The following is a 19,621-nucleotide window of genomic DNA, read 5'->3' as shown; positions in this document are numbered from 1 at the left end:
ACTCTGCATGACTTACATACTTTTTTCTACATACATCCTACCATTCTGACCTTAATACTGTTTTAAGTTATGCAAAGTTTTTCCATTTCTTTCAGATTTGGAGACTGCAGTTGAAGTTAAATCATCAACTTCCAGTAAGAGCATTTCTAAAGATAAACACTCCTGTGATGTTAAAATGAAAAGAATGGCAAAGAGTGATCTCTGGTATTTGTCATTGGAAGAAGTCTGGACACGTGAAGGTCAGTTGGACAGGCCCCAGGACAGCCAGGAGAGACATCTGAGGCAAGTGGCATTCACCCAAAAGAAAGCACTTCGTCAGGAGAGAGTCTGTGAAAATGGGAAATATGGGGGAAACTGTCTTCTTCCTTCTCAGCTAGCACTGCGAGAGTATTTCCATAAACATGACTCACATCCTAAAAGTTTAAAACATGATTTGGTTTTCAGTGGTCATCAGGAAAGTTATGCAAGCAACAGTAATGACTCTGGTCAAACCTTCTGTCAAAACATTCACCTTCTTCAATTTGCAAGAACTCAAGCAGGAGATAAATCGTACAGATGCCCTGATAACAACTCTCTTACTCATGGTACATCCCTTGGTATATCAAAGGGTACGCATAGAGAGAAACCCTATGAATGTAAGGAATGTGGAAAATTCTTCAGCTGGCGCTCTAATCTTACCAGGCACCGGCTTATTCATACTGGAGAAAAACCCTATGAATGTAAAGAATGTGGAAAATCTTTCAGCCGGAGTTCTCACCTCATTGGACATCAAAAGACTCATACTGGTGAGGAACCCTATGAATGTAAAGAATGTGGGAAGTCCTTCAGCTGGTTCTCTCACCTTGTTACCCATCAGAGGACTCACACAGGAGACAAACTGTACACATGTAATCAGTGTGGAAAGTCTTTTGTTCACAGCTCCAGGCTTATTCGGCACCAGAGAACTCATACTGGAGAGAAACCGTATGAGTGTGCCGAATGTGGGAAGTCTTTCAGACAGAGCACGCATCTCATTCTGCACCAGAGAACCCATGTTAGGGTGCGGCCCTACGAATGCAGTGACTGTGGGAAGTCTTACAGCCAGAGGTCTCACCTTGTTGTCCATCATAGAACTCACACTGGACTGAAACCCTTTGAGTGCAAAGACTGTGGAAAATGCTTCAGTCGAAGCTCTCACCTTTTCTCACATCAGAGAACCCATACTGGGGAGAAACCATATGCATGCCATGACTGTGGAAAATCCTTCAGCCAGAGTTCTGCCCTCATTGTGCACCAGAGAATTCATACTGGAGAGAAACCATATGAATGCTGTCAGTGTGGGAAAGCCTTCATTCGGAAGAATGACCTTATTAAGCACCAGAGGGTTCATGTTGGAGAAGAGACCTATAAATGTAATCAGTGTGGGATCATCTTCAGCCAGAACTCTCCACGTATAGTATATCAAATAGCTCACACCGGAGAGCAGTTCCTAACATGTAATCAGTGTGGGACAGCACTTGTTAATAGCCCTAACCTTATTAGATACCAGACAAATCATATTAGAGAAAATGCATATTAATGTAATAAATATGGAATTCTTCACAAAGAGCAATAACTTTTTTTAGCATTGGAGAACTCCTTCTGGAGAAGAGCTGCTTTCAGTCTTGTTACTACCCTTTCTTGCACTAGAGAATTGGTCCTGGAGGGGGAAAAACACACAAATTTCACCTTAGTATATCAGATTGTCTTCTTTTCCCAAATTCCCGCAAAAGTAGTTGGCCTGGGAGCCTTCTTCACCCAGCGTTAAATGCTAAAATCTGAGAAGGAACCATTAAGTAAGTGAGTTATTGATAGATGATCCAGCTTTGTTTCCTTCAAAAAAATAAATGAGAGCGCTACCTTAAAAAGGCAAATAAATGAGAGTTGCTGCTGAGGGGAATAAAAAATGGGTATAGTTATTGTAACAAACAATGGAAAATGATATTGCAGTGAGTTAAGATGCCATTTTTTACTTGATTGTCCCTCTCTCCTGGGACACTTTGTAGTGTTTAGTCTGTTTTATGTGTCTGATATAAACCACATTTTGGCTAGCAGCAGGGAAAATCTTATCATGTGAGGCAGAGAAGGAAGAACACATTTACTACTATTAGTACCCAGTTTAAATATATTTGCATGTGGGTAACAATTGAAAACGTATCTATGGATAAATGAACAGAATTGACTTGTTAGATAAGGGAATTATGAGTGAGTTTTATAGTCTATTAGGTGTCACTGTAATAATTATTTGAAGACGCTTTTAAATATTAAAAAAGGATATCCAGTTTCTCCTATTCTACCATCAAGAAAGCTTGAGAACCTCCTGCTAGCAAACTTTCCCATTAATTCTAAGTTGTTTGGGGTCATAGAGTTGTGCTTCTTGGGACAGGCTGCTAAAGACTCTTGGGAGGTTAAACACAATGATCCTCTGGCTGTTGGGACCTAAAGGAGCATTGAGTACTTGAACACGCCAGGGAGAGGCTCCATTTGAGCGGGAGCAGGTACCCGGGCAATACTTGGAGCAAGTATGCTCCTAAAATAGACACAGCACTGCTGTATCTTTATGAAGAAAACAGTGGTTAAGAGTATACGTCTGAGCTGGGCTCCCCAAGTTGAACTCCCACCTCTGTCCTTCCCTTGCTGGGTGAACTTGGGCATGCTGCCTAGCTGCTCTGTGCCTAACTTACAGATGTCCTCCTCTGCAAATTAGGGATAACATTACTTACCTCATGGGATCGTGGTGAGGAGCAAACAAACACATAAAGAAGAACATGCCTCATATGTATGAAGTGCTTTATTACATTAGATGTGATTGTTAACATTACATTATTGCCCCACCCTAGTGTCTGTCATTCACTTTAAACTGATCAATTGCCAGTAAGAACTGATGGAGTTCTCACTTCCCTTCCAGTCACACATGTCTTCCCTTTTACCTGCATCAGAACTTACCAACCAAGGAAATCACTGACCCATAGTGGGTATATGGATGCATTCTGAGGATCAGTAAACAGCTTTTAATATTGCATGCAAAAGCATTCTCTTTGTATGGAGGTTTTCCCTTTAAGAGAGAGGAACCTAATCTTCAGATTCTCTGGTAAGTCCATGACCCAAAAAATATTTAGAAAGAGAATCTGTTTTAATTCTCTGTTTCATTCTGTAAATGGATCTTGTGTGTGTAGGGACTGACCATTATTTGCCACTTTCCAGCAAACAATGTGTATACGTTAGATGCTCACTGATTGTTGAATGATATAAAGATTGTTGAGAATAACAGGGCGACGACCTTGCTGTCTCTCCCAGGACTAATCTAGAAATGCTTGTTAGACTCGAGAGACCTGAGAACTGCAGGAGCAAGAGGCCACAGCTCACTCTTCTGGCACAGTTGGGATGAAGGCCTCACGTTTTGAGAACCTCCTGGCGCCTCAGTTATGGCTGAGTAACTCCTCAGTGATTACACACCATTCACGTATGTAACGTACTCCTACCAGAAGTGGTTTTCATTACAAGCAGTGGTTCTCTGTGGGCGTAAAAGAGGAGCCCCGTAGCTGGGCCTCTTAGAATTTCCGATAACCTATGGCTCAGTTTTCCTGAACTGTGTAGTGGAGATACTGCTGGTACCTATGTCCGAGGATAGTTGTGTGGATTAAGTGAGATACTGTGTAAAGTACTTGAAACAGTGCCTGGCACATAGGAAGTACTGTATGTCTTAGCTATTAATAATAATAATATTACTATTATTAACACCCTAAGGAATGTACGTCTGTGGATGATCACTGAAACAGTACTTATAATACTGCAAAATTTGCAATATTAAAAATGTATAATAGAAAATTTTTTATTTATAGACATTAAGGTTACACAAACAGAAAGCTTGGTAACATGAAAAATGTCCTTGTGGTATACAAAAAAAGCATGATAAATAATTGTCAATACCGAGTAAGCTCAGATATGTATAAATAAATGAATTTCAAAAAACGGAAATGAATCTTGCTCAAAACTCTAAGGAGATTTGTCAAAAGATCAATAGCAATTAACCTACATATTGGGAGAATTGGTGTTTGCTTTTCTTTTCTTTTCTTTTTTTTTTTTTTTTTTGTACTTTTCAAAGTCTCTTCGGAGAATATGTATTACTTTTAGGATCAGGAAAACAATCTTTTCAGTGATGGAATATTTTCTCTTCAAAAGTTCTTGTCTACAAATAAGCTACTGGAACTTTAATAAGGGAATTTGGCAAGGTTGCAGGATACAAGATCAATATAGAAAAATTGATATGTACAAGCAGTGAACAATTTGTAAATGAAATCAGAAATAAAATCTCACAATGATACAAAAATATGAAATACTTAGATATGTTTAATGAATTGAGCAAGATCTGTACAGTGAAAGTATAAAACATTGCTGAAAGAAATTCAAGAACACATAATAGAGAGCATGTAATAAATATTATAAGTGAAGAAATACACCATGGTCAAGGATGGACAAACTCAATATAGTAGGAGAGCAATTCTCCGCAAACTAATCTTTAAGTTCAGGGGCATTTGTGTGGAAACTGACAAGCTAATCAGGAAGTTATATGGAAATGCAAATGACCTAGAATAACTGAAGAAATTTTTTTAAAAGGATAAGGTTATAGGGCCTACAATACCTAATTTCAAAGTTTACTATAGAACTATACTAATAAAATGCTGGCATGAGGGTGGATATAGATCAGTAAAACAGGATAGAGTTCAGAAATTGACCTACACATATACTGTCAATTAAATTTTGACATGAGAGCCAAAATAACTCAATGTGGAAAAGACATTCTTTTAAATGAAGGGTGGCGTGACAACTGGATATTTGTATGGAAAAAACCCTCCCCTTATCTCACATCACATCCATAAATAACTCAAAATGCATTGCAAACCTAAATGCAAAAGCTAGAATTTTTCAATATCTGGAAGAAAACATAGGAGAAAATGATTATGACCCTGGGCTAAGCAAAGATAGAACAAAACGCATGAATCATAAAAGAAAAATGATAAATTGGACTTAATAAAAATTTTAAAACTTCTGCTCTTTTGAAAAGAACATGAAAAGGCAATCCATAGACTGGTATATTAACAATATGTATATCTGACAAGGGCTTGTATCCAGAATACAAAGGATGCTCATAACTAACTCATAAATTATACAGTAAGAAGGTGAACAAAAAAATGTGCAAAATGATTTGCCAGATGCTTCACAAAAGAATGTGTATAGATGGCCAGTAAACCCTTGTAAAAATGCTCGACAGCGTCAGTCATAGGGAAATGCAAGTCAAAACCAGGAGGAGATAGGACTTCACATCTAGTAGCATGACTAAGATAAAAAAGATAAGGCTAGTTATTGAAGATTGGAGAGATTGGAACCCTCACACGTTGCTGGTGGGATTACAGAATAGTACAGCCACTTTGGAGAACAGTTTGGCTTGTCTTCAAAAGGCTAAACATACAGTTACCACGTGACCCATCAATTCCATTCCTAGGTAAATAACCAAGAGAAGTGAAAATATGTCCATGCAAAAATGTGTGCCTGAATGTTAAGCACTGTGATCGCCTAAAACCAGAACAAACACAAATACAGTAAACTCAACAGATGTCATGTATAATAATTCACAGCATGTGAGTAGATAAACACATTGTAATCTAGCCCTGCAAGGCTAAATGGTTAAATCTTAAAAGCATTCTAAGAATTCAGACACAAAGGAGTACATACTATATGACTCCCATGTATAAAATTCTAGAAAGCGTAATAGATAAAGGAGAGAGGTCAGGGGTCACCTGTGGCCCGGGTGGGAGAGCAATTGACTGCAAACAGGACCATAAGGGGACCACTGGGAGTGACCTGTGTCTTGGTTGTGGTAGTGGTTCCATGACTGTCTTCATTTGTTAAATTCATTGAACTGGACACTTTAGCTGGATCCAGGTTGTTGTGTGTAACCTTTAACCGCAATAAAGTTGTTTTTAAAAAATCGGAAAACCAAGGATTTCTGGGAAACAAGAAAACCTGCAGCTCCAAACGAACGCTAATAACGAATGTGTGGTGGTTTTTATTTTTGTAACGCATCTTCATCATAGACAGCTTGATATGAGATAGCCAATCTGTGAAGCCCCTTAATGCATTAAGTTATTTCTCTCTATAGTCCTATGAGGAGCATAATATTATTCCCCTACAGTTAAGGGCACTAGAGTTTGGAAATTTTAAGTAATTTGCCCCAAATCATGTAGCTAGTAAATGGTAGAGCTTCATTTGAAAAACAGCCAACAGGGACTTCCCTGGTGGCACAGTGGTTAAGAATCCACCTGCCAATGCAGGGGACACGGGTTCTAGCCCTGGTCCGGGAAGATCCCACATGCCAGGGAGCAACTAAGCCTGTGCGCCACAACTACTGAGCCTGTGCTCTAGAGCCCACACGCCACAACTACTGAAGCCCACATTCCTAGAGCCCATGCTCTGCAACAAGAGAAGCCACTGCAATGAGAAGCCCGCACACTGCAACAAAGAGTAGCCCCCACTCACCATAACTAGCGAAAGCCTGCGTGCAGCAACAAAGACCCAATGCAGCCAAAAAACCAAAAAAGAAAGAAAAACAACCAGCAACTGTGGCAGATCTGAAATAAGATAGTCTGACATAGCAGAGGTTTTTATAAAATCAGCTATTCTAATGTAAAACACAAATACGCACTACCATTGTTGTCCTCTCCTGAGACAAATTCACTCAGACCCTGCTCAAACAACGACCTCTAGAGGTCTCCCTCTTTATACTGTCACTGTGTTAGTGACGTGATATCTTAAAATGACACAGCTACTAAGTGGAAACCAGGTCCTAACGGGAAGAAAGTAAACTAATTATGTTAAAGTGTCGTGTGGCACATGAGTTACAGGCACCCTCTCATTTGGTTTTCACACCAGTTCTGTTAATGCGTTTCCTTCCTTCCATCTCGTGAGTTCAGAGTGACTTGTCCCGGTGGCCCAGTAAGAAGTGGAGGCGCCTAGATCACTTGGGCTCCAGCGTCTGCTGGTTTCCTGCCGCTCCTACTGCCTGCACATCTGGCTAAGGGTCCTGGCGCTCTCCTAAGGGTAATGGGAAACCACTGGGGAATCTTAAGAAAGGCCCAGCATCTCAATCACCAACGCTATAGGCCATGGGGAATCAGAAAATATTTTCTTTATATTCATCCATGAATTAAGCACATATTGATTAAATCTGTTTTCTTGTTAATGGCAAGAAGTGAAAAAAATTGACTTAGTTACCTTTGTCCGTAAATAAGTTGCAAGGTGGCCATGTGTCTAGTGTCTCAGCAGCTGTACTGGTTGAAAAGAAAGCAATGGTGTGTATAAACAGCTAGTGGTTGAGGTCGGCAAGACGTTCCAATTATGAGATAAATTTAGGTGACAGATGGAAGGGAACAGAGATTCCAAAGATGTGGGCCTTCAGAGGGCTGGAAAAGCCAACTGCCTTTGGCTCCATATGTTAGGAATTAAGTTTTAGATATTTTTAGTGACAAAGTTCCCTTGTCACACAGCCCTGTGGAAGGAGATTAGATTTAGAGGGTATTGCCTTACAAATTAGTCCTACCTAGACTGCCTGTTATGGATTGAACTGTGTCCTCCCAAAATTCATGTGTTGAAGTTGTAATCCCCAGTATCAGAATGTGACCTTACTTTGAGGAAGGGTCTTTACAGAGGTAGTCAAGTTAAAGTGAGGTCGTTAGGGTGGACCCTGATCCAGTATCACTAGTGTCCTTATGTAGAAAAGGGGGAAATTTGGGCACAGAGATACAGATCGAGGGAAGGTGAGGTGAAGAGACACAGGTGGCAGAAGGGTCTACAAGTCCAGGAGTGAGGCCTGCAACAGGTCCTTCCCTCACAGTCCTCAGAAGGAACCGATCCCACCAACACCTTGATTTTGGACTTCTAGGGTCCAGAACTGTGAGACAATAAATTTCTGTGGTTTAAGCCCACACTCTGTGGTGCTTTGTTACAGCAGGCCTAGGAATCTAAGATGCTGCTTTATTTAAACGTGCAGCCACCCCACGGGCACTGCTAATCCCCTTTACCCTGTTCTTTTCATTTTTTCCACAGTGCTTGTAACCTTTCAATCTACCTACCTACCTACCTGTTTACTACCTGTCTTCCCCACCAGAATGAATGCTTCACTTTAATGAGTGAAGTATGGCTCATAGTGGGCGTTCAGTGAATATTAGTTGAATGAATTGATGAAGAAGCCAACACCCACCCACTGAACCACAAACGTACGGCCAACCAGCACCTGAGCATATACAGTGTTCTTTCAGCAAAGAAGGCGGGAGGAGTGTTGTACAGTGAAGTGGCAGTGCCTGCCCCGTGGAGATACAGCTTGGCACGTATCACCCTTTATTATGAAGGCTTTTACATGGAACTTGGCAAGCAAAGCCTACAATGTACATGCAAGACCAAAGGAGGAAAAATAACCGAGGCCTTTTTGAAGAATGACAATAAAAAAGGGCTTTGACCCACTACTTGTCAAGGCTTGCTGTGATGACATAACAAGACAATGATGGATTCCCATAGTGTGGACCAGGAGGCCAAATCTGGCCTGCTGTCCAAGTTTTACTGGAACACAGCCATGTTCATTTTATGTAATATCTATAGCTGCTTTTGTGCTACAATGGCAGAGTTCAGTAGTTATGACAGACTATGGCCCAGAAAACCTAAAATATTTACTAACTGATTGTTATGGGCTGAATTATGTCCCCCAAAATTCCTTTGTTGAAGTCCTAATCCCCAGTAACTCAGAATGTCACTGTTTAGGGTCTTTAAAGTTTAAACATTTTAAGTCAAAATGAGAATATTAGGTCAGGCCCTAATCCAATATGACTGCTGGCGTCCTTACAAAGAAGAGGAGATTAGGACACAGACCTGCACAGAGGGACGGCCTGTGAGGACACAGGGAGAAGATGGCCATCTACAAGCCAAGGAGAGAGGCCTCAGCAGAAACCAACTCTGCTGACACATTTATCTCAGACTTTCAGCCTCCAGAACTGTGAGAAAATTAATTCCTGTTGTTTAAGCCACCCTCTGGTACTTTATTATAGCAGCTTTAGAAAACTAATACACGGGCCTTTTACAGAGAAAGTTTGCAGACCCCCATTATAGGCAAATATCAATGGAACAAAATAAAGAGACGAGAAACAGAACAGCAGAATAATGGCTCCTGGAAGACGTCCACATCCCAATCCTGGAACCTATGAATGTATTACCTTGCAGGGCAAAGGGCAACCAAGTTTGCTATCGGCCGACCTTAAAATAGAAAGATTATCCTGGATTGTTGTGTGGGCCTAATGTCATCACACGAGTCCTTAAAGGTGGAAGAGGGAGACAGAAAAGGAGACCAGAGCGACGCAGCATGAGGAGGACTCAGCCCTCTGTTGCTGGTTCTGAAGGTGGAAGACGGGGGCCTGAGCCAAGAAATGCTCGTGGCCTCTAAAATCTGGAAAAGGCAAGGAGAGGGTTTTCCCCAGCAGCCTCCAGAAAGGCATGCAGCCCTGCCAATGCCTTGCTTTAGCCCAGGAAGACCTGTGTCGGACCTTCGACCTTCAGAACTGTAAGATAATAAATGTGTGTGGTTTTAAGCCACCAAGTTTGTGGTGTTTTGTTACAGCAGCACAGAAAACTAACACAACATGAGAACTTAGCAGATAACAGGGATTGGTTAACAAATCAGTGGGCAAAGGATGCTAACTCTACATTTCAACCTAAAACCTGTAGAGCCTTCCTTTCCACGTTTAATATTTAATCTACTTTTTAAAAATAAATTTATTTATTTTTATTTTTGGCTGCATTGGGTCTTTGTTTGTGCACGCGGGCTTTCTCTAGCTGCAGGGAGCTGGGGCTATTCTTTGTTGTGGTGCGCGGGCTTCTCATGCAGTGGCTTCTCTTGTTGCGGGGCACGGGCTCTAGGTGCGCAGGCTTCAGTAGTTGTGGCACACGGGCTCAGTAGTTGTGGTGCACGGGCTTAGTTGCTCCACCGTGTGGGGGATCTTCCTGGACCAAGGATTGAACTGATGTCCCCTGCATTGGCAGGAGGATTCTTAACCACTGCGCCACCAGGGAAGTCCCATATTTAATCTATTTAGAATTTATTTTAAATATATTGTGAGACAGCAGTTTTTTTTCCTATTCTTGTATAGCTATGTCATTGTTCCTGCACAATTTTTATTTATTTATTTATTTATTTATTTTTGGCTTGCACAATTTATTGAAAAGTTTGTCTCTTCCACAATATTTTCCTCCAATATTTTATTATGAAAAATTTCAAACATACAGAAAAGTTGAAAGAATTTTACAGCGAGAACTGATATTCCAAACTCAAGATGTTGCCTACTGTGTTGAACTTGCTCTGATGGTGCAAAAGCCATAGGGGTACCACTGTGGGCACTCCCCATGCATCTAGGAAGTGGCACCAAAGACATTTATTAGTCGCCATTATGTTCTTCATCATCACATTCACAGTTAAAAAAAGAAGAGAAAAGGACCAATTTCACTTCTGGATGTCCTTGATGGAGCAGTGAAAACTAATTTTATTAAATCTCAACTCTTGAGTCCGTATCTTTTTAGTATCTATGCAACAAATATTCTGTGCTGCGTCCTGAAGTTCCATAACTGTCTCCAGAAAATGCACTTGTGTGATTGAGTTGGGAGCTGAACTTTGCGTGAAAGTAGGACTGAAAGGTGAGGCAAACGTGGGTGAGGCAGACACATTCTCAACTGCCAACCAAGTGAGCTGTCACACAAGGGGAACAAGTGCCAGCATTGTCTGCCAATACAAAGCTAGAGTTTTCAAGTGCAAACAATTTTGGAAATCTTGTATCTGCCACTGTGAACTTCACAGATTCCCAGTACTTAAGATCAATGATGATATTGATGAATACGAGCTTTCATGTTGTATAAGGAGAGGTGTCAGTGTTTGGAAGATCTGCATTAGTCAGTGAACCAATATTTTCCAAATGACCAATGCATGTTGTTACAAAATCATGCCTGATAAAACTATGCATTCAAAGTGCAAGACAGACCAATGGGTTTTAATAGAGTAGAAAAAGCTCACCTCTCTGGTTTCAGATCGTACACTGAAACTGACCTATTCCTTGTTCAACTTTTACTACAAAGAATATGCAGTCATCTAAGTATATTAAAATACCCTGTCCTTTTCCAACTATTGACACATACCTATGTGAGGCCAGATTTTTTTATATATTGATACTTCCACATAAGCAACACATGCAACAGAGTGAACGCAGAAGCACATATGAGACTCCAGCTGTTTTATATTAAGCCAGACATTTAAAGGATTCACCCACCCCCATCCCCAAAGGAAGACAATGCCACTCCTAATTTTCCTGGAAAATAAATGTCACTTATACAACGGAACGAATCTTTGCGTTATTAAAGTATAAATTAGGACTTTTACCATTTGGAAAAGCAGGAAACTTAGAACACTTTTAACTGAACTTATACGCCTCCTGCCTTTGCGCTATTCCTGTCAATTATTTTAATCCTCTGTATCACTGAAAGTCTGCGCGCCCGCGCCCAGGGGTGGGGCGGGAAGGGCCTGCGCTTCGCGGCCGCAGCGCCCCGTCCCGGCGGCCCTCGCCTGGAGCCGCCCCGCGCAGGAGGAACGCCCGCAGAGGCTTCCGGGAGTTGTAGTTCGTCCTGCTCTCGGGTCGCCCTGACGCATTTCCTGTGCGTCCCTAGCGGCCGCCGTCGGCTCGGCCCCAGCCGGGAGAGCACTGGTGGGCGGTGTGCGTCCCCTGCTCGTCGTGGGGACCTGAGCTGGAGCGCGCCGACCTCGTCTGCCCGAAGGCCGTCGCCGAAGCACCCGGAGCGGGCGCCGCACAGTCGAGAGCGAGGACCGAGTGGCTCTGGCTGCAGATCCGGGAGGTCGGCTGCGGAGCCGGTCTCCCCCACATCCCCCGCTGCCGGTTCAGGGCTTGGGGGAGCCGCGCGCGCCGAGTCCCTCCCCTGTCAGGGCGGCGGGACCGTGCAGACTAGTCTGGCCTCCCCCGCGCCTGCCCTGAGCCGATCGCGTGTGTGTAGGTGGGGGCGGAAATGGGGAACCCCGCCGCTGCGTGAGGGAAGGAGGCCCGGCCGTGGGAAGGGAGGGGCGGGTCCTCGGGGGGGCAGGAGGGTCCCGCGTGGGCGTGGGAGCGGCGGGGAGACCGGTTCCCGGTTCCCTCACGGTTCTCTTCTCCCGCAGCCGTCGGGTCCTGCCACCCCCCGCAGGGCGCACAAAACTGGCCGTGAGGATGGCCACCAGGGTCCGGACGGCTGCCGTCTGGGTGAGTCGGGGGTTTTTCTCTCGTTTCTAAAAAGCGCCCTGAACACCGACGTGTGCTCATCCATCTTTTCCAGGGTCGGAGCTTGCGTGGGGCTTCCAAGCCACTGCACCTCCTTTAGATGACGTTGGGCCGTCCAGAAGTGCTTCTTGTTGTCAGACTGTTACTTTACTCTTTCTTTCAGTCTCTTTTCTGCCAATTCTGTACCTTGAGCCTTGAGTTAAACGAGGGGTCATCATCCATTTTCCAATTTCTTCGACAAATATTTTCTTAGTTTTTTCTTTCCGTGTCTAAGATTTTGGGGCCTCATTTGGGAAGTTATGCATTTGCCCCTTTGGTTATTCAACAGTTTTGTTTATTGTCTTTTGTTTGCTGGACCCTGGGGCAGGTGCTAAAGGTGCGAAGATAGGTCGTTCCTGCTTTGGAAGAGCCATGGTCTGGTGGGAATTGTGGGCAAGAAAATGTATGAGCACAGTGACACGTTAGGGGTCCTCCGAGAGCCGGCCGTGGAAGTGTATGGAGACACACAGCACAGGGCCAGTTTTGGAAGTAAGGACACCCCAAGAAATGCTTCAGGGATTAATAAGGGAGTCTTAAACTGAGATTTGAAAGGTGAATGAGGTGAACAAGGGACTGAAGGTCAGCCTAGGGAAAGGAAGCAACGTGCAAATTTGAGAGGCTTAAAGTGATGTAGTATGTTGGTGACCTTGGAACACTTTACAGTTGCTGAAATGTAGAGTTTTGTAGGTGATGGTGGTGGTGGAGTGTGTATTAAGAAATGAGGCCAGAGCCATAGGCAGAGATTGGATCGTAGAGAGCTTTGAGGATCACATTAAAAACTTGGATTTGGGGACTTCCCTGGTGGTCCAGTGGTTGGGACTCGGTGCTTTCACTGCCATGGCCCCGGGTTCAATCCCTGGTCGGGGAAGTAAAATCCCGCAAGCTGCACGGCATGGCCAAAAAAAAAAAAAAGAAAAAAAAAAAAACACTTGGATTTTATCCTCTAGGGAGAAAGACGGTAGGGTCAGAAGCAACTGGACTTGGTAACTAGTTGGGTGCTGGTGGTGAGCAAGCCAGAAGAGCCAGGCGTAACTGCTGGAGGTCTGCTCTGTGGACCTGGGTTGGGAGTGCTACCATTCCCTGAGTCAGGGAAGACCATCAGAGTTGTTATGGAGGGCTGGTGGACATTTCCTTTAGATATGGTAGGACCCTGCGGGTGCTGGTGGGCAGGTGGGTAGGCACCAGTCTCGAGAGAAAGGTCTGGACAGGTATCACTGAGTAGGTATAGCCAGATTAGCTCAAGGAGCACATGTTTCCTGGGAAGAGCACTGAGGGCAGTGGTCAGGGGATGGACAAGGGGAGGTGGTGGAGGAGGGGCTGAAGGTTGAGCAGCCCCATAGAAATGAGAGAAATGGAGAGACTTGTGTTTCAGAGTCAAAGAAAAAGAAACCTCAAAAATGGTTGCCATGTGAGATGCCCCAGGGAGGTCAAGTACTGTTATGTCACAGAAGTTCAAATCGGACTTGGTGGTGATGGTGGTGGTGGGTTTCGCTGTGATATTTCCAGAGCAGAGTGTGAGTGTGGGTGTTTGTTGGGCAGGAGAGGAAGGAGTGGGGTAGAGGGAGCAGCGGTTGGTTGCAGAAATGGGAATGAGGCAGGAAGACAGCCATGTGGACTGAATCAGTGTGCCCTGTGGTTGTGGGAAGAGAGTGGTAGCTTGAGGAGAATCCAGTAAGATTCCTTGGTACAAAATCAGTCTAAAAGTCAGTACGTTTCCTGTTTATAAGTTGTATCTGTTTAGAAGTTATAATGAGGGAAATTAGCCTATTTGCAATGGCAGTAAAACAGGTGAAAGTACTATAAACCTGAGCAATGCAGAGGACTTGTATAAAGAAAACTTTACAACTTCAGTAATACTAGTTAACATTTCTACAGTGTCTACTCTCCCTAGCCCTGGGTCTCAGCACTTTACAGATACAAACTGATCCTCACAGCAGCCTCATAGGAAGGTAGGACTCTTAGCCCCATTTAAAGACAAGGAAAGGTGACAAAGAGAGGCAGGCGGTCGGCCAGGATCACTCAGCAGAAGACAGAATTCAAACCCAGGGGCTCACGCTCCCTCCTCTGCGTTCTTTTATTTATTTATTTATAATTTATTTTTGGCTGCGTTGGGTCTTTGTTGCTGCACACGGGCTTTCTCTAGTTGTGGTGAGGGGGGGCTACTCTTTGTTGCTGTGCACGGGCTCTAGGCGCGTGGGCTTCAATAGTTGTGGCACGTGGGCTCAGTAGTTGTGGCTCACGGGCTCTAGAGCTCAGGCTCAGTACTTGCGGCACACGGGCTTAGTTGCTCCGTGGCATGTGGGATCTTCCCGGCCCAGGGCTGGAACCCGTGTCCCCTGCATTGACAGGCAGATTCTTAACCACTGAGTCACCAGGGAAGCCCTCCCTGCTCTGAGTTCTTAACAGGACAGCATACACCCTCTTGGGCGGAAGAGTGAACTGATAGATGCAAATCCCAGGCTTTGGTCTTTGAAGTGTTCATCATGTTTTCAGTCTCCAGGTATTTATTGAGCACCCACTATGTGCCAGGCCCCCTTCCAGGTCCAGGCATGTGGTGGTGAACGAGACTGACAGGATCCATGCTTTGGGGAGTTTGTACTCTGGTGGAGGAAGGCAGATGCCATGTAAATGATGGAGAAACTACTTACAAGTGAACAGGAAACGTCGTTGTCGTGTTGTACATGAAATTAATATTGGTTGATGTGAAAGATTGGGTGTTTGGGGAAGGTTCCATGGAGGAGGTGACGTTTGCAGGTCTGAGTTACCAGAGTGGCCGGCCTTGGGAAGAGCAGGTGCATGAACATGCAGGGTGGGAACAGCCATCGCCAAGGCCCCGAGGTGGGGGAGGGTCCGTGCCTTTGTAGCAGGGAAGGAAGGCCTGTGTGGCCCGGGTTGGCGGGGAGGGGAGGGGAGCAGACAGACACGGAGGGGGCCAGAGGCCCGATCAGGCTGGGAAGCTGCTGTGTTAGGAAAGGGGGTTGGGCTATTCAGAGACCCTCTGGCTGCTCAGTGGAGAATGGGCGACTGCAGCGGTGCAGACGAGAGGCGGAGGAGGTGTTGCCTGGAGCAGTGGAAACGGAGAGACTAGACAGAATTGGGGGTGTTTGGAAGGTGAGTCCTCTTTTCTGACAGCCAGCTTATGCTTTTCACCTAGTCCGTGGTCACTGTTTAGATTTTGTGTAAGTAGTCCTGTACTTCTTACCATTCCAGCCCAGCGTGAATGCTCAGCGCTCACGGTGCGTGGGGTTCTGAGCTGCGTCTGCTGTAGGTATTCATCAGTGCCTCTTCTTGGGACCAGGTTACACTGCTGGTTTGTGCAGAGTCAGGATTTGAACCTGGATGGGATGGCCCTACACCTGCTTCCCTAGCCAGTGTACTCTACTGCCTCAGGGTGTAGCCTGAGAATTTCTCAAGAGACAGAGATTCTAGACTCCTGGGCCCTAATAGTAGTTATTGTTTACCCACAATAGGTCACTTATCAGCTGCTCCTTGGACTCAGGAGCAGTTAAGTCCCTTGCCGTGCCCTGGACGCAGTGGGTGTGTGTGGCCCAGTCGCTGGGGAATGATAGGATGTGGATGACCCCACTCAGGGGTGCGCTGAAAGCGGAAAGGATATCATATGCAAGACATTTTAAAACCGTGCAACACAGGAGTCCCTTTCCCGTGGCCGGTGACATCCTCGACCCATATTCTGGGTGTCCCCTCCTGGGTATCCAGGGTGATACCTAGTAATTAGAAGGCTGTAGATGAGTGCAAATTCAGAACAGAGGGAGGTGGTCCTTGGCGGTGACGTAGCACTGAGGCCTGTGAGCCCCTAAGTCTCTGTTTCTTTCCTCGGAGGATGCTGGGCACTTACTGGCAGGTTTTGTTTTTTCAGTTTGGCTACTTTCTGCTGTTGACACTTCCCTCCCTTAAATGTGTCATTACAAATTCACTTCAGGGAGTCTGCATTCCTAGGGGCTTGGAAAGATTTTCCGTGTCCTCCTCTCATGTAGGAGTTGACTTATTTTAAACCAGGGAACCTCGTTTCCCTTTTTCTCCGGAGTTGGGCAGGGCCTCTGCTCCCATGGACCACCGCCAAACACCGTCACCACGGTCACCACCACGACATGCTAATAGCATAGTTTGCAGTGCAGTGAGTTGGGGCTTCAAGACTGACGCGAGGGGGTGTGGGAGAGAGAAGGGAATTCTGCCTGACGGGGCCTTTCAGAGGAAGGTTGGCCAGCGCTCCCGTGCATACCAGGCTGAATGTCTTCAGCTGCGCCCAGACTGACCCTCTTGGCGAATTAAAGGTTAAAATGATAATTCCCAGGTTTTTTTTTTATATGTAAATTTTTATTTATTTATTTTTGGCTGCGTTGGGTCTTCGTTGCTGTGCGCGGGCTTTCTCTAGTTGCGGCGAGCGGGGGCTACTCTTTGTTGCGGTGCGCGGGCTTCTCACTGCGGTGGCTTCTCTTGTTGCGGAGCACGGGCTCTAGGCACGCGGGCTTCAGTAGTTGTGGCTCGCGGGCTCAGTAGTTGTGGTGCACGGGCTTAGCTGCTCTGCGGCATGTGGGATACTCCCGGACCAGGGATTGAACCCGTGTCCCCTGCACTGGCAGGCGGATTCTTAACCACGGCACCACCAAGGAAGCCCCGATAATTTCCTGTTAAAATGTGGCAGTGTTCATGAATTACTCTTTCAAAACTAACAACCCTCATGCACCCTTGTTTATATATTCCAGGTACCTGTTAGGCACTGAGGATACACGGGTCAAAGGCAGCCCTGGGAGTTGAGAGAGGGGACAGAGGGCAGGCCAGGTGGCCACGGGATTCGCGCTGGGGCAGAGGGAAGCCCAGGAAGTGACCTTGGCAGCTGCTCTCAGAGGACCTGTGGAATTAGCCGTGCGAAGGCGAGGGAGAAGGAGGCTGCGGGCAGAGGCAGCCCTGTGCGCTGCCAGCAGTGGGCGGGGAGTGGCCGGCCGCCATCAGGCCTCTGGAGCCGGCTCAGCGCTCGGCTGTCGGGCTAGGTGGCGGCCAGGTAATGCGGCGGCCTGTCACCCGCTTGGCTGGCTTTGAGCAGGCTGCTCACCCCTTCCAGACAAGCTGACACTGCATTCTCCTTGTGACTCGAGGCTTTGACGATTGTGGAGTCACCTTATGTCCAGGAATCCTTTTTTTGTCTTAAAGTCTGTTTTATATTTTTATAGGTGTAGGAGCCTCCTTTTGGTTAATTGCTTGTCATATATTTTTCTTTAGCTTTTTTTTTTTTTTCTTCAGCTTTTGACTTTTTTGTATCTTTATCTTTTAGATGTGTCTTTTTTAAATAGCATCATTTTTTTAAATCAGTCTGTCAATCTTTGTACTTAACTTAGACACTTTGTCCGTTATGATTAACGTAATTACTGTTATATTTGAGTTTAAATCTACCATCTTACTGTGTTTTTTCTATACTGTGTTTGCTGTACCTGATCTGTTTTTTTTTTTCTCTTGGCTCTTTTTTGACTGATAATTTTTATTCTTTTTCTTTCTGTAGAGATGTTTGGGCATTATACACATTATTTATGCTGTAAAGTTTTTTTAATTTAAGTTTTTATTTTGACATAATTTTAGATCTTAAAAAAGTTGCAGGAATAATACAAAAGTTCTTCTATACCTTCATCCAGATTCCTCAATTAGTAATATTTTACTGCACTTGCTTTATCATTTTCTCTCTCACTCTCTGTTCCCAGCTCCTCTCCTCTTTCTCTCTCCTCATACATACACATTTTTTTTTCTTAACTGAAACTAATTTGCAGACATGATGTTCCTTTACCCCTAAATACTGCAGTACATCTCACAAACAAGAACAGTTTTTTACATAACCACTGAATCAGAAAATTGACATCAATACAATGCTGTTATTTCATTTACAGGTCTTATTGCGATTTTGCCAATTGTTTCTTTGTAGAAATTTTGGAAATACTGTCCTTTATGGGGAAAGAGTAACTTGAATCATGTGTTGCGATGGGCTATGCTGGCTCTTTCGTCTAACCTGGAGCAGTTCCTCAGTCTTTTTTGTCATGACGTGTTTCTGGAGTCCAGGGCATCCTGTGGAGTATCCCTCCGTTTGGGGTTGTTTGCTCCTCCTCCTGATCCGTTTCAGAAGTGATGCATTCTTCCCTGCGTCACGTCAGGGGCACTCGTGGCTGCTGATGTGAACTTGCCTCACTTGGTGAAGGTGGTGTCTGTGTTCCCTCCCCTGTAGTCACTCTCTCTTCCCTTTGTAAGTCAGTATCTGTTGGGAGATACTGGGATGAAATAAATACCGTTTAGTCCTCAAACTTTCACCCACTCATTTAGCCTGCATGGGTGATTCTTGTGTGCGTTTTTATTATGCTAGTTGACAAATGAGTTTTATCTAATTTCATTATTCTTTCTACGTTCATTAGATACCTGCCTGCTGTCAGAAAGCTGTGCCCCACCCCCCATTTTAAAATTTGCTCTGTTGTTTCCTTTTAGACTCTAGTGCAGCTTATGATAGACCTTCTCAGTCTGTGTGTCACTGCTCTCCTCTCTTGCCCATCTGTCTCTCCATACTACTTTCTAGATAATTTCTTCCGGTTAGTCCTTTCGTTTACTAATTCTTCCTAACCTGCTATTAAAGAGACTTCAGTTGATGTGTTTTTATCATTCCTATAAATTCTTTCTAGTTCTTTTTCAAATGTGCTTGCTAAGTTATTTGTCCAAGTCCTTGCCAAGTCATAAGCCTTGCCTTTCTCTCCTTGAATATAATATTTGATTTATAACCAGTGTCCATCAATTGCACTGTCTGTTGGCTACAAGGTTTTCTTTCTGTTGTTTGTTGATTTTCATTGGTTCTTGTTCATGTTGTCTTGTTTTCTGAAAGCTTTATTTTCTTGTGTGGTGGTCACTGTTCTCGAAAAATTCTTCAAAGGAAAAATTTAAGGCGTAGGATAAAGGTACCTTACTCCAAAATACTCTGAAGTATTTTGAAGCAGTTTCAGTTCTCATGTTATTTCATCCGTACATCACTAGGCATTAAAAGACATACATTTTCTAATATAATTATATTACCACTATTACACCTAACAGAATAATTCCTTGGTATCGTGGAATTATTCCATGTTCAGATTTCATTTTCCTTTTTAACGTTGGCAAGTTCAAATCAAAATCCAAACAAGGTACACACTTCTTACTGTTACATACTTTAAGTCTCTTTTAATCCAGAG

The 19,621-nt window shown here is 44.3% G+C and overlaps 2 protein-coding genes across 17 annotated transcripts in view; both read left to right on the top strand.

The window, feature by feature from the left end:
- The window catches only part of ZNF10 (zinc finger protein 10), a 66,805-nt gene extending 62,556 nt beyond the window's left edge, over positions 1 to 4,249 (top strand). For all 12 annotated transcript variants that reach the window (XM_036874432.1, XM_036874433.1, XM_036874435.1 and 9 more), the window contains one exon: positions 96 to 4,249. In XM_036874432.1, the coding sequence (XP_036730327.1) occupies positions 96 to 1,558 (1,463 nt within the window). In that variant the 3' untranslated portion in view covers positions 1,559 to 4,249. The remainder of the gene's footprint in view (positions 1 to 95) is intronic.
- Positions 4,250 to 11,771: 7,522 nt separating this feature from the next.
- Positions 11,772 to 19,621, top strand: part of ZNF268 (zinc finger protein 268) — a 45,875-nt gene continuing 38,025 nt past the window's right edge. For 3 of the 5 annotated variants that reach the window (XM_036823390.1, XM_036823389.1, XM_036823386.1), the window contains exons 1-2: positions 11,772 to 11,955; positions 12,272 to 12,353. In XM_036823390.1, the coding sequence (XP_036679285.1) occupies positions 12,321 to 12,353 (33 nt within the window). In that variant the 5' untranslated portion in view covers positions 11,772 to 11,955; positions 12,272 to 12,320. Of the gene's footprint in view, positions 12,108 to 12,271; positions 12,354 to 19,621 lie in introns of all 5 variants that reach the window. The other 2 variants (XM_036823388.1, XM_036823387.1) reach the window with 2 other exon arrangements.

The sequence above is a fragment of the Balaenoptera musculus genome, chromosome 14, assembly GCF_009873245.2.
Source record: "Balaenoptera musculus isolate JJ_BM4_2016_0621 chromosome 14, mBalMus1.pri.v3, whole genome shotgun sequence".
Taxonomy (NCBI): Eukaryota; Metazoa; Chordata; class Mammalia; order Artiodactyla; family Balaenopteridae; genus Balaenoptera; species Balaenoptera musculus.
The sequence above is the reverse complement of the archived record's forward strand: the minus strand, read 5'-3'. Positions and strand labels throughout refer to the sequence as shown.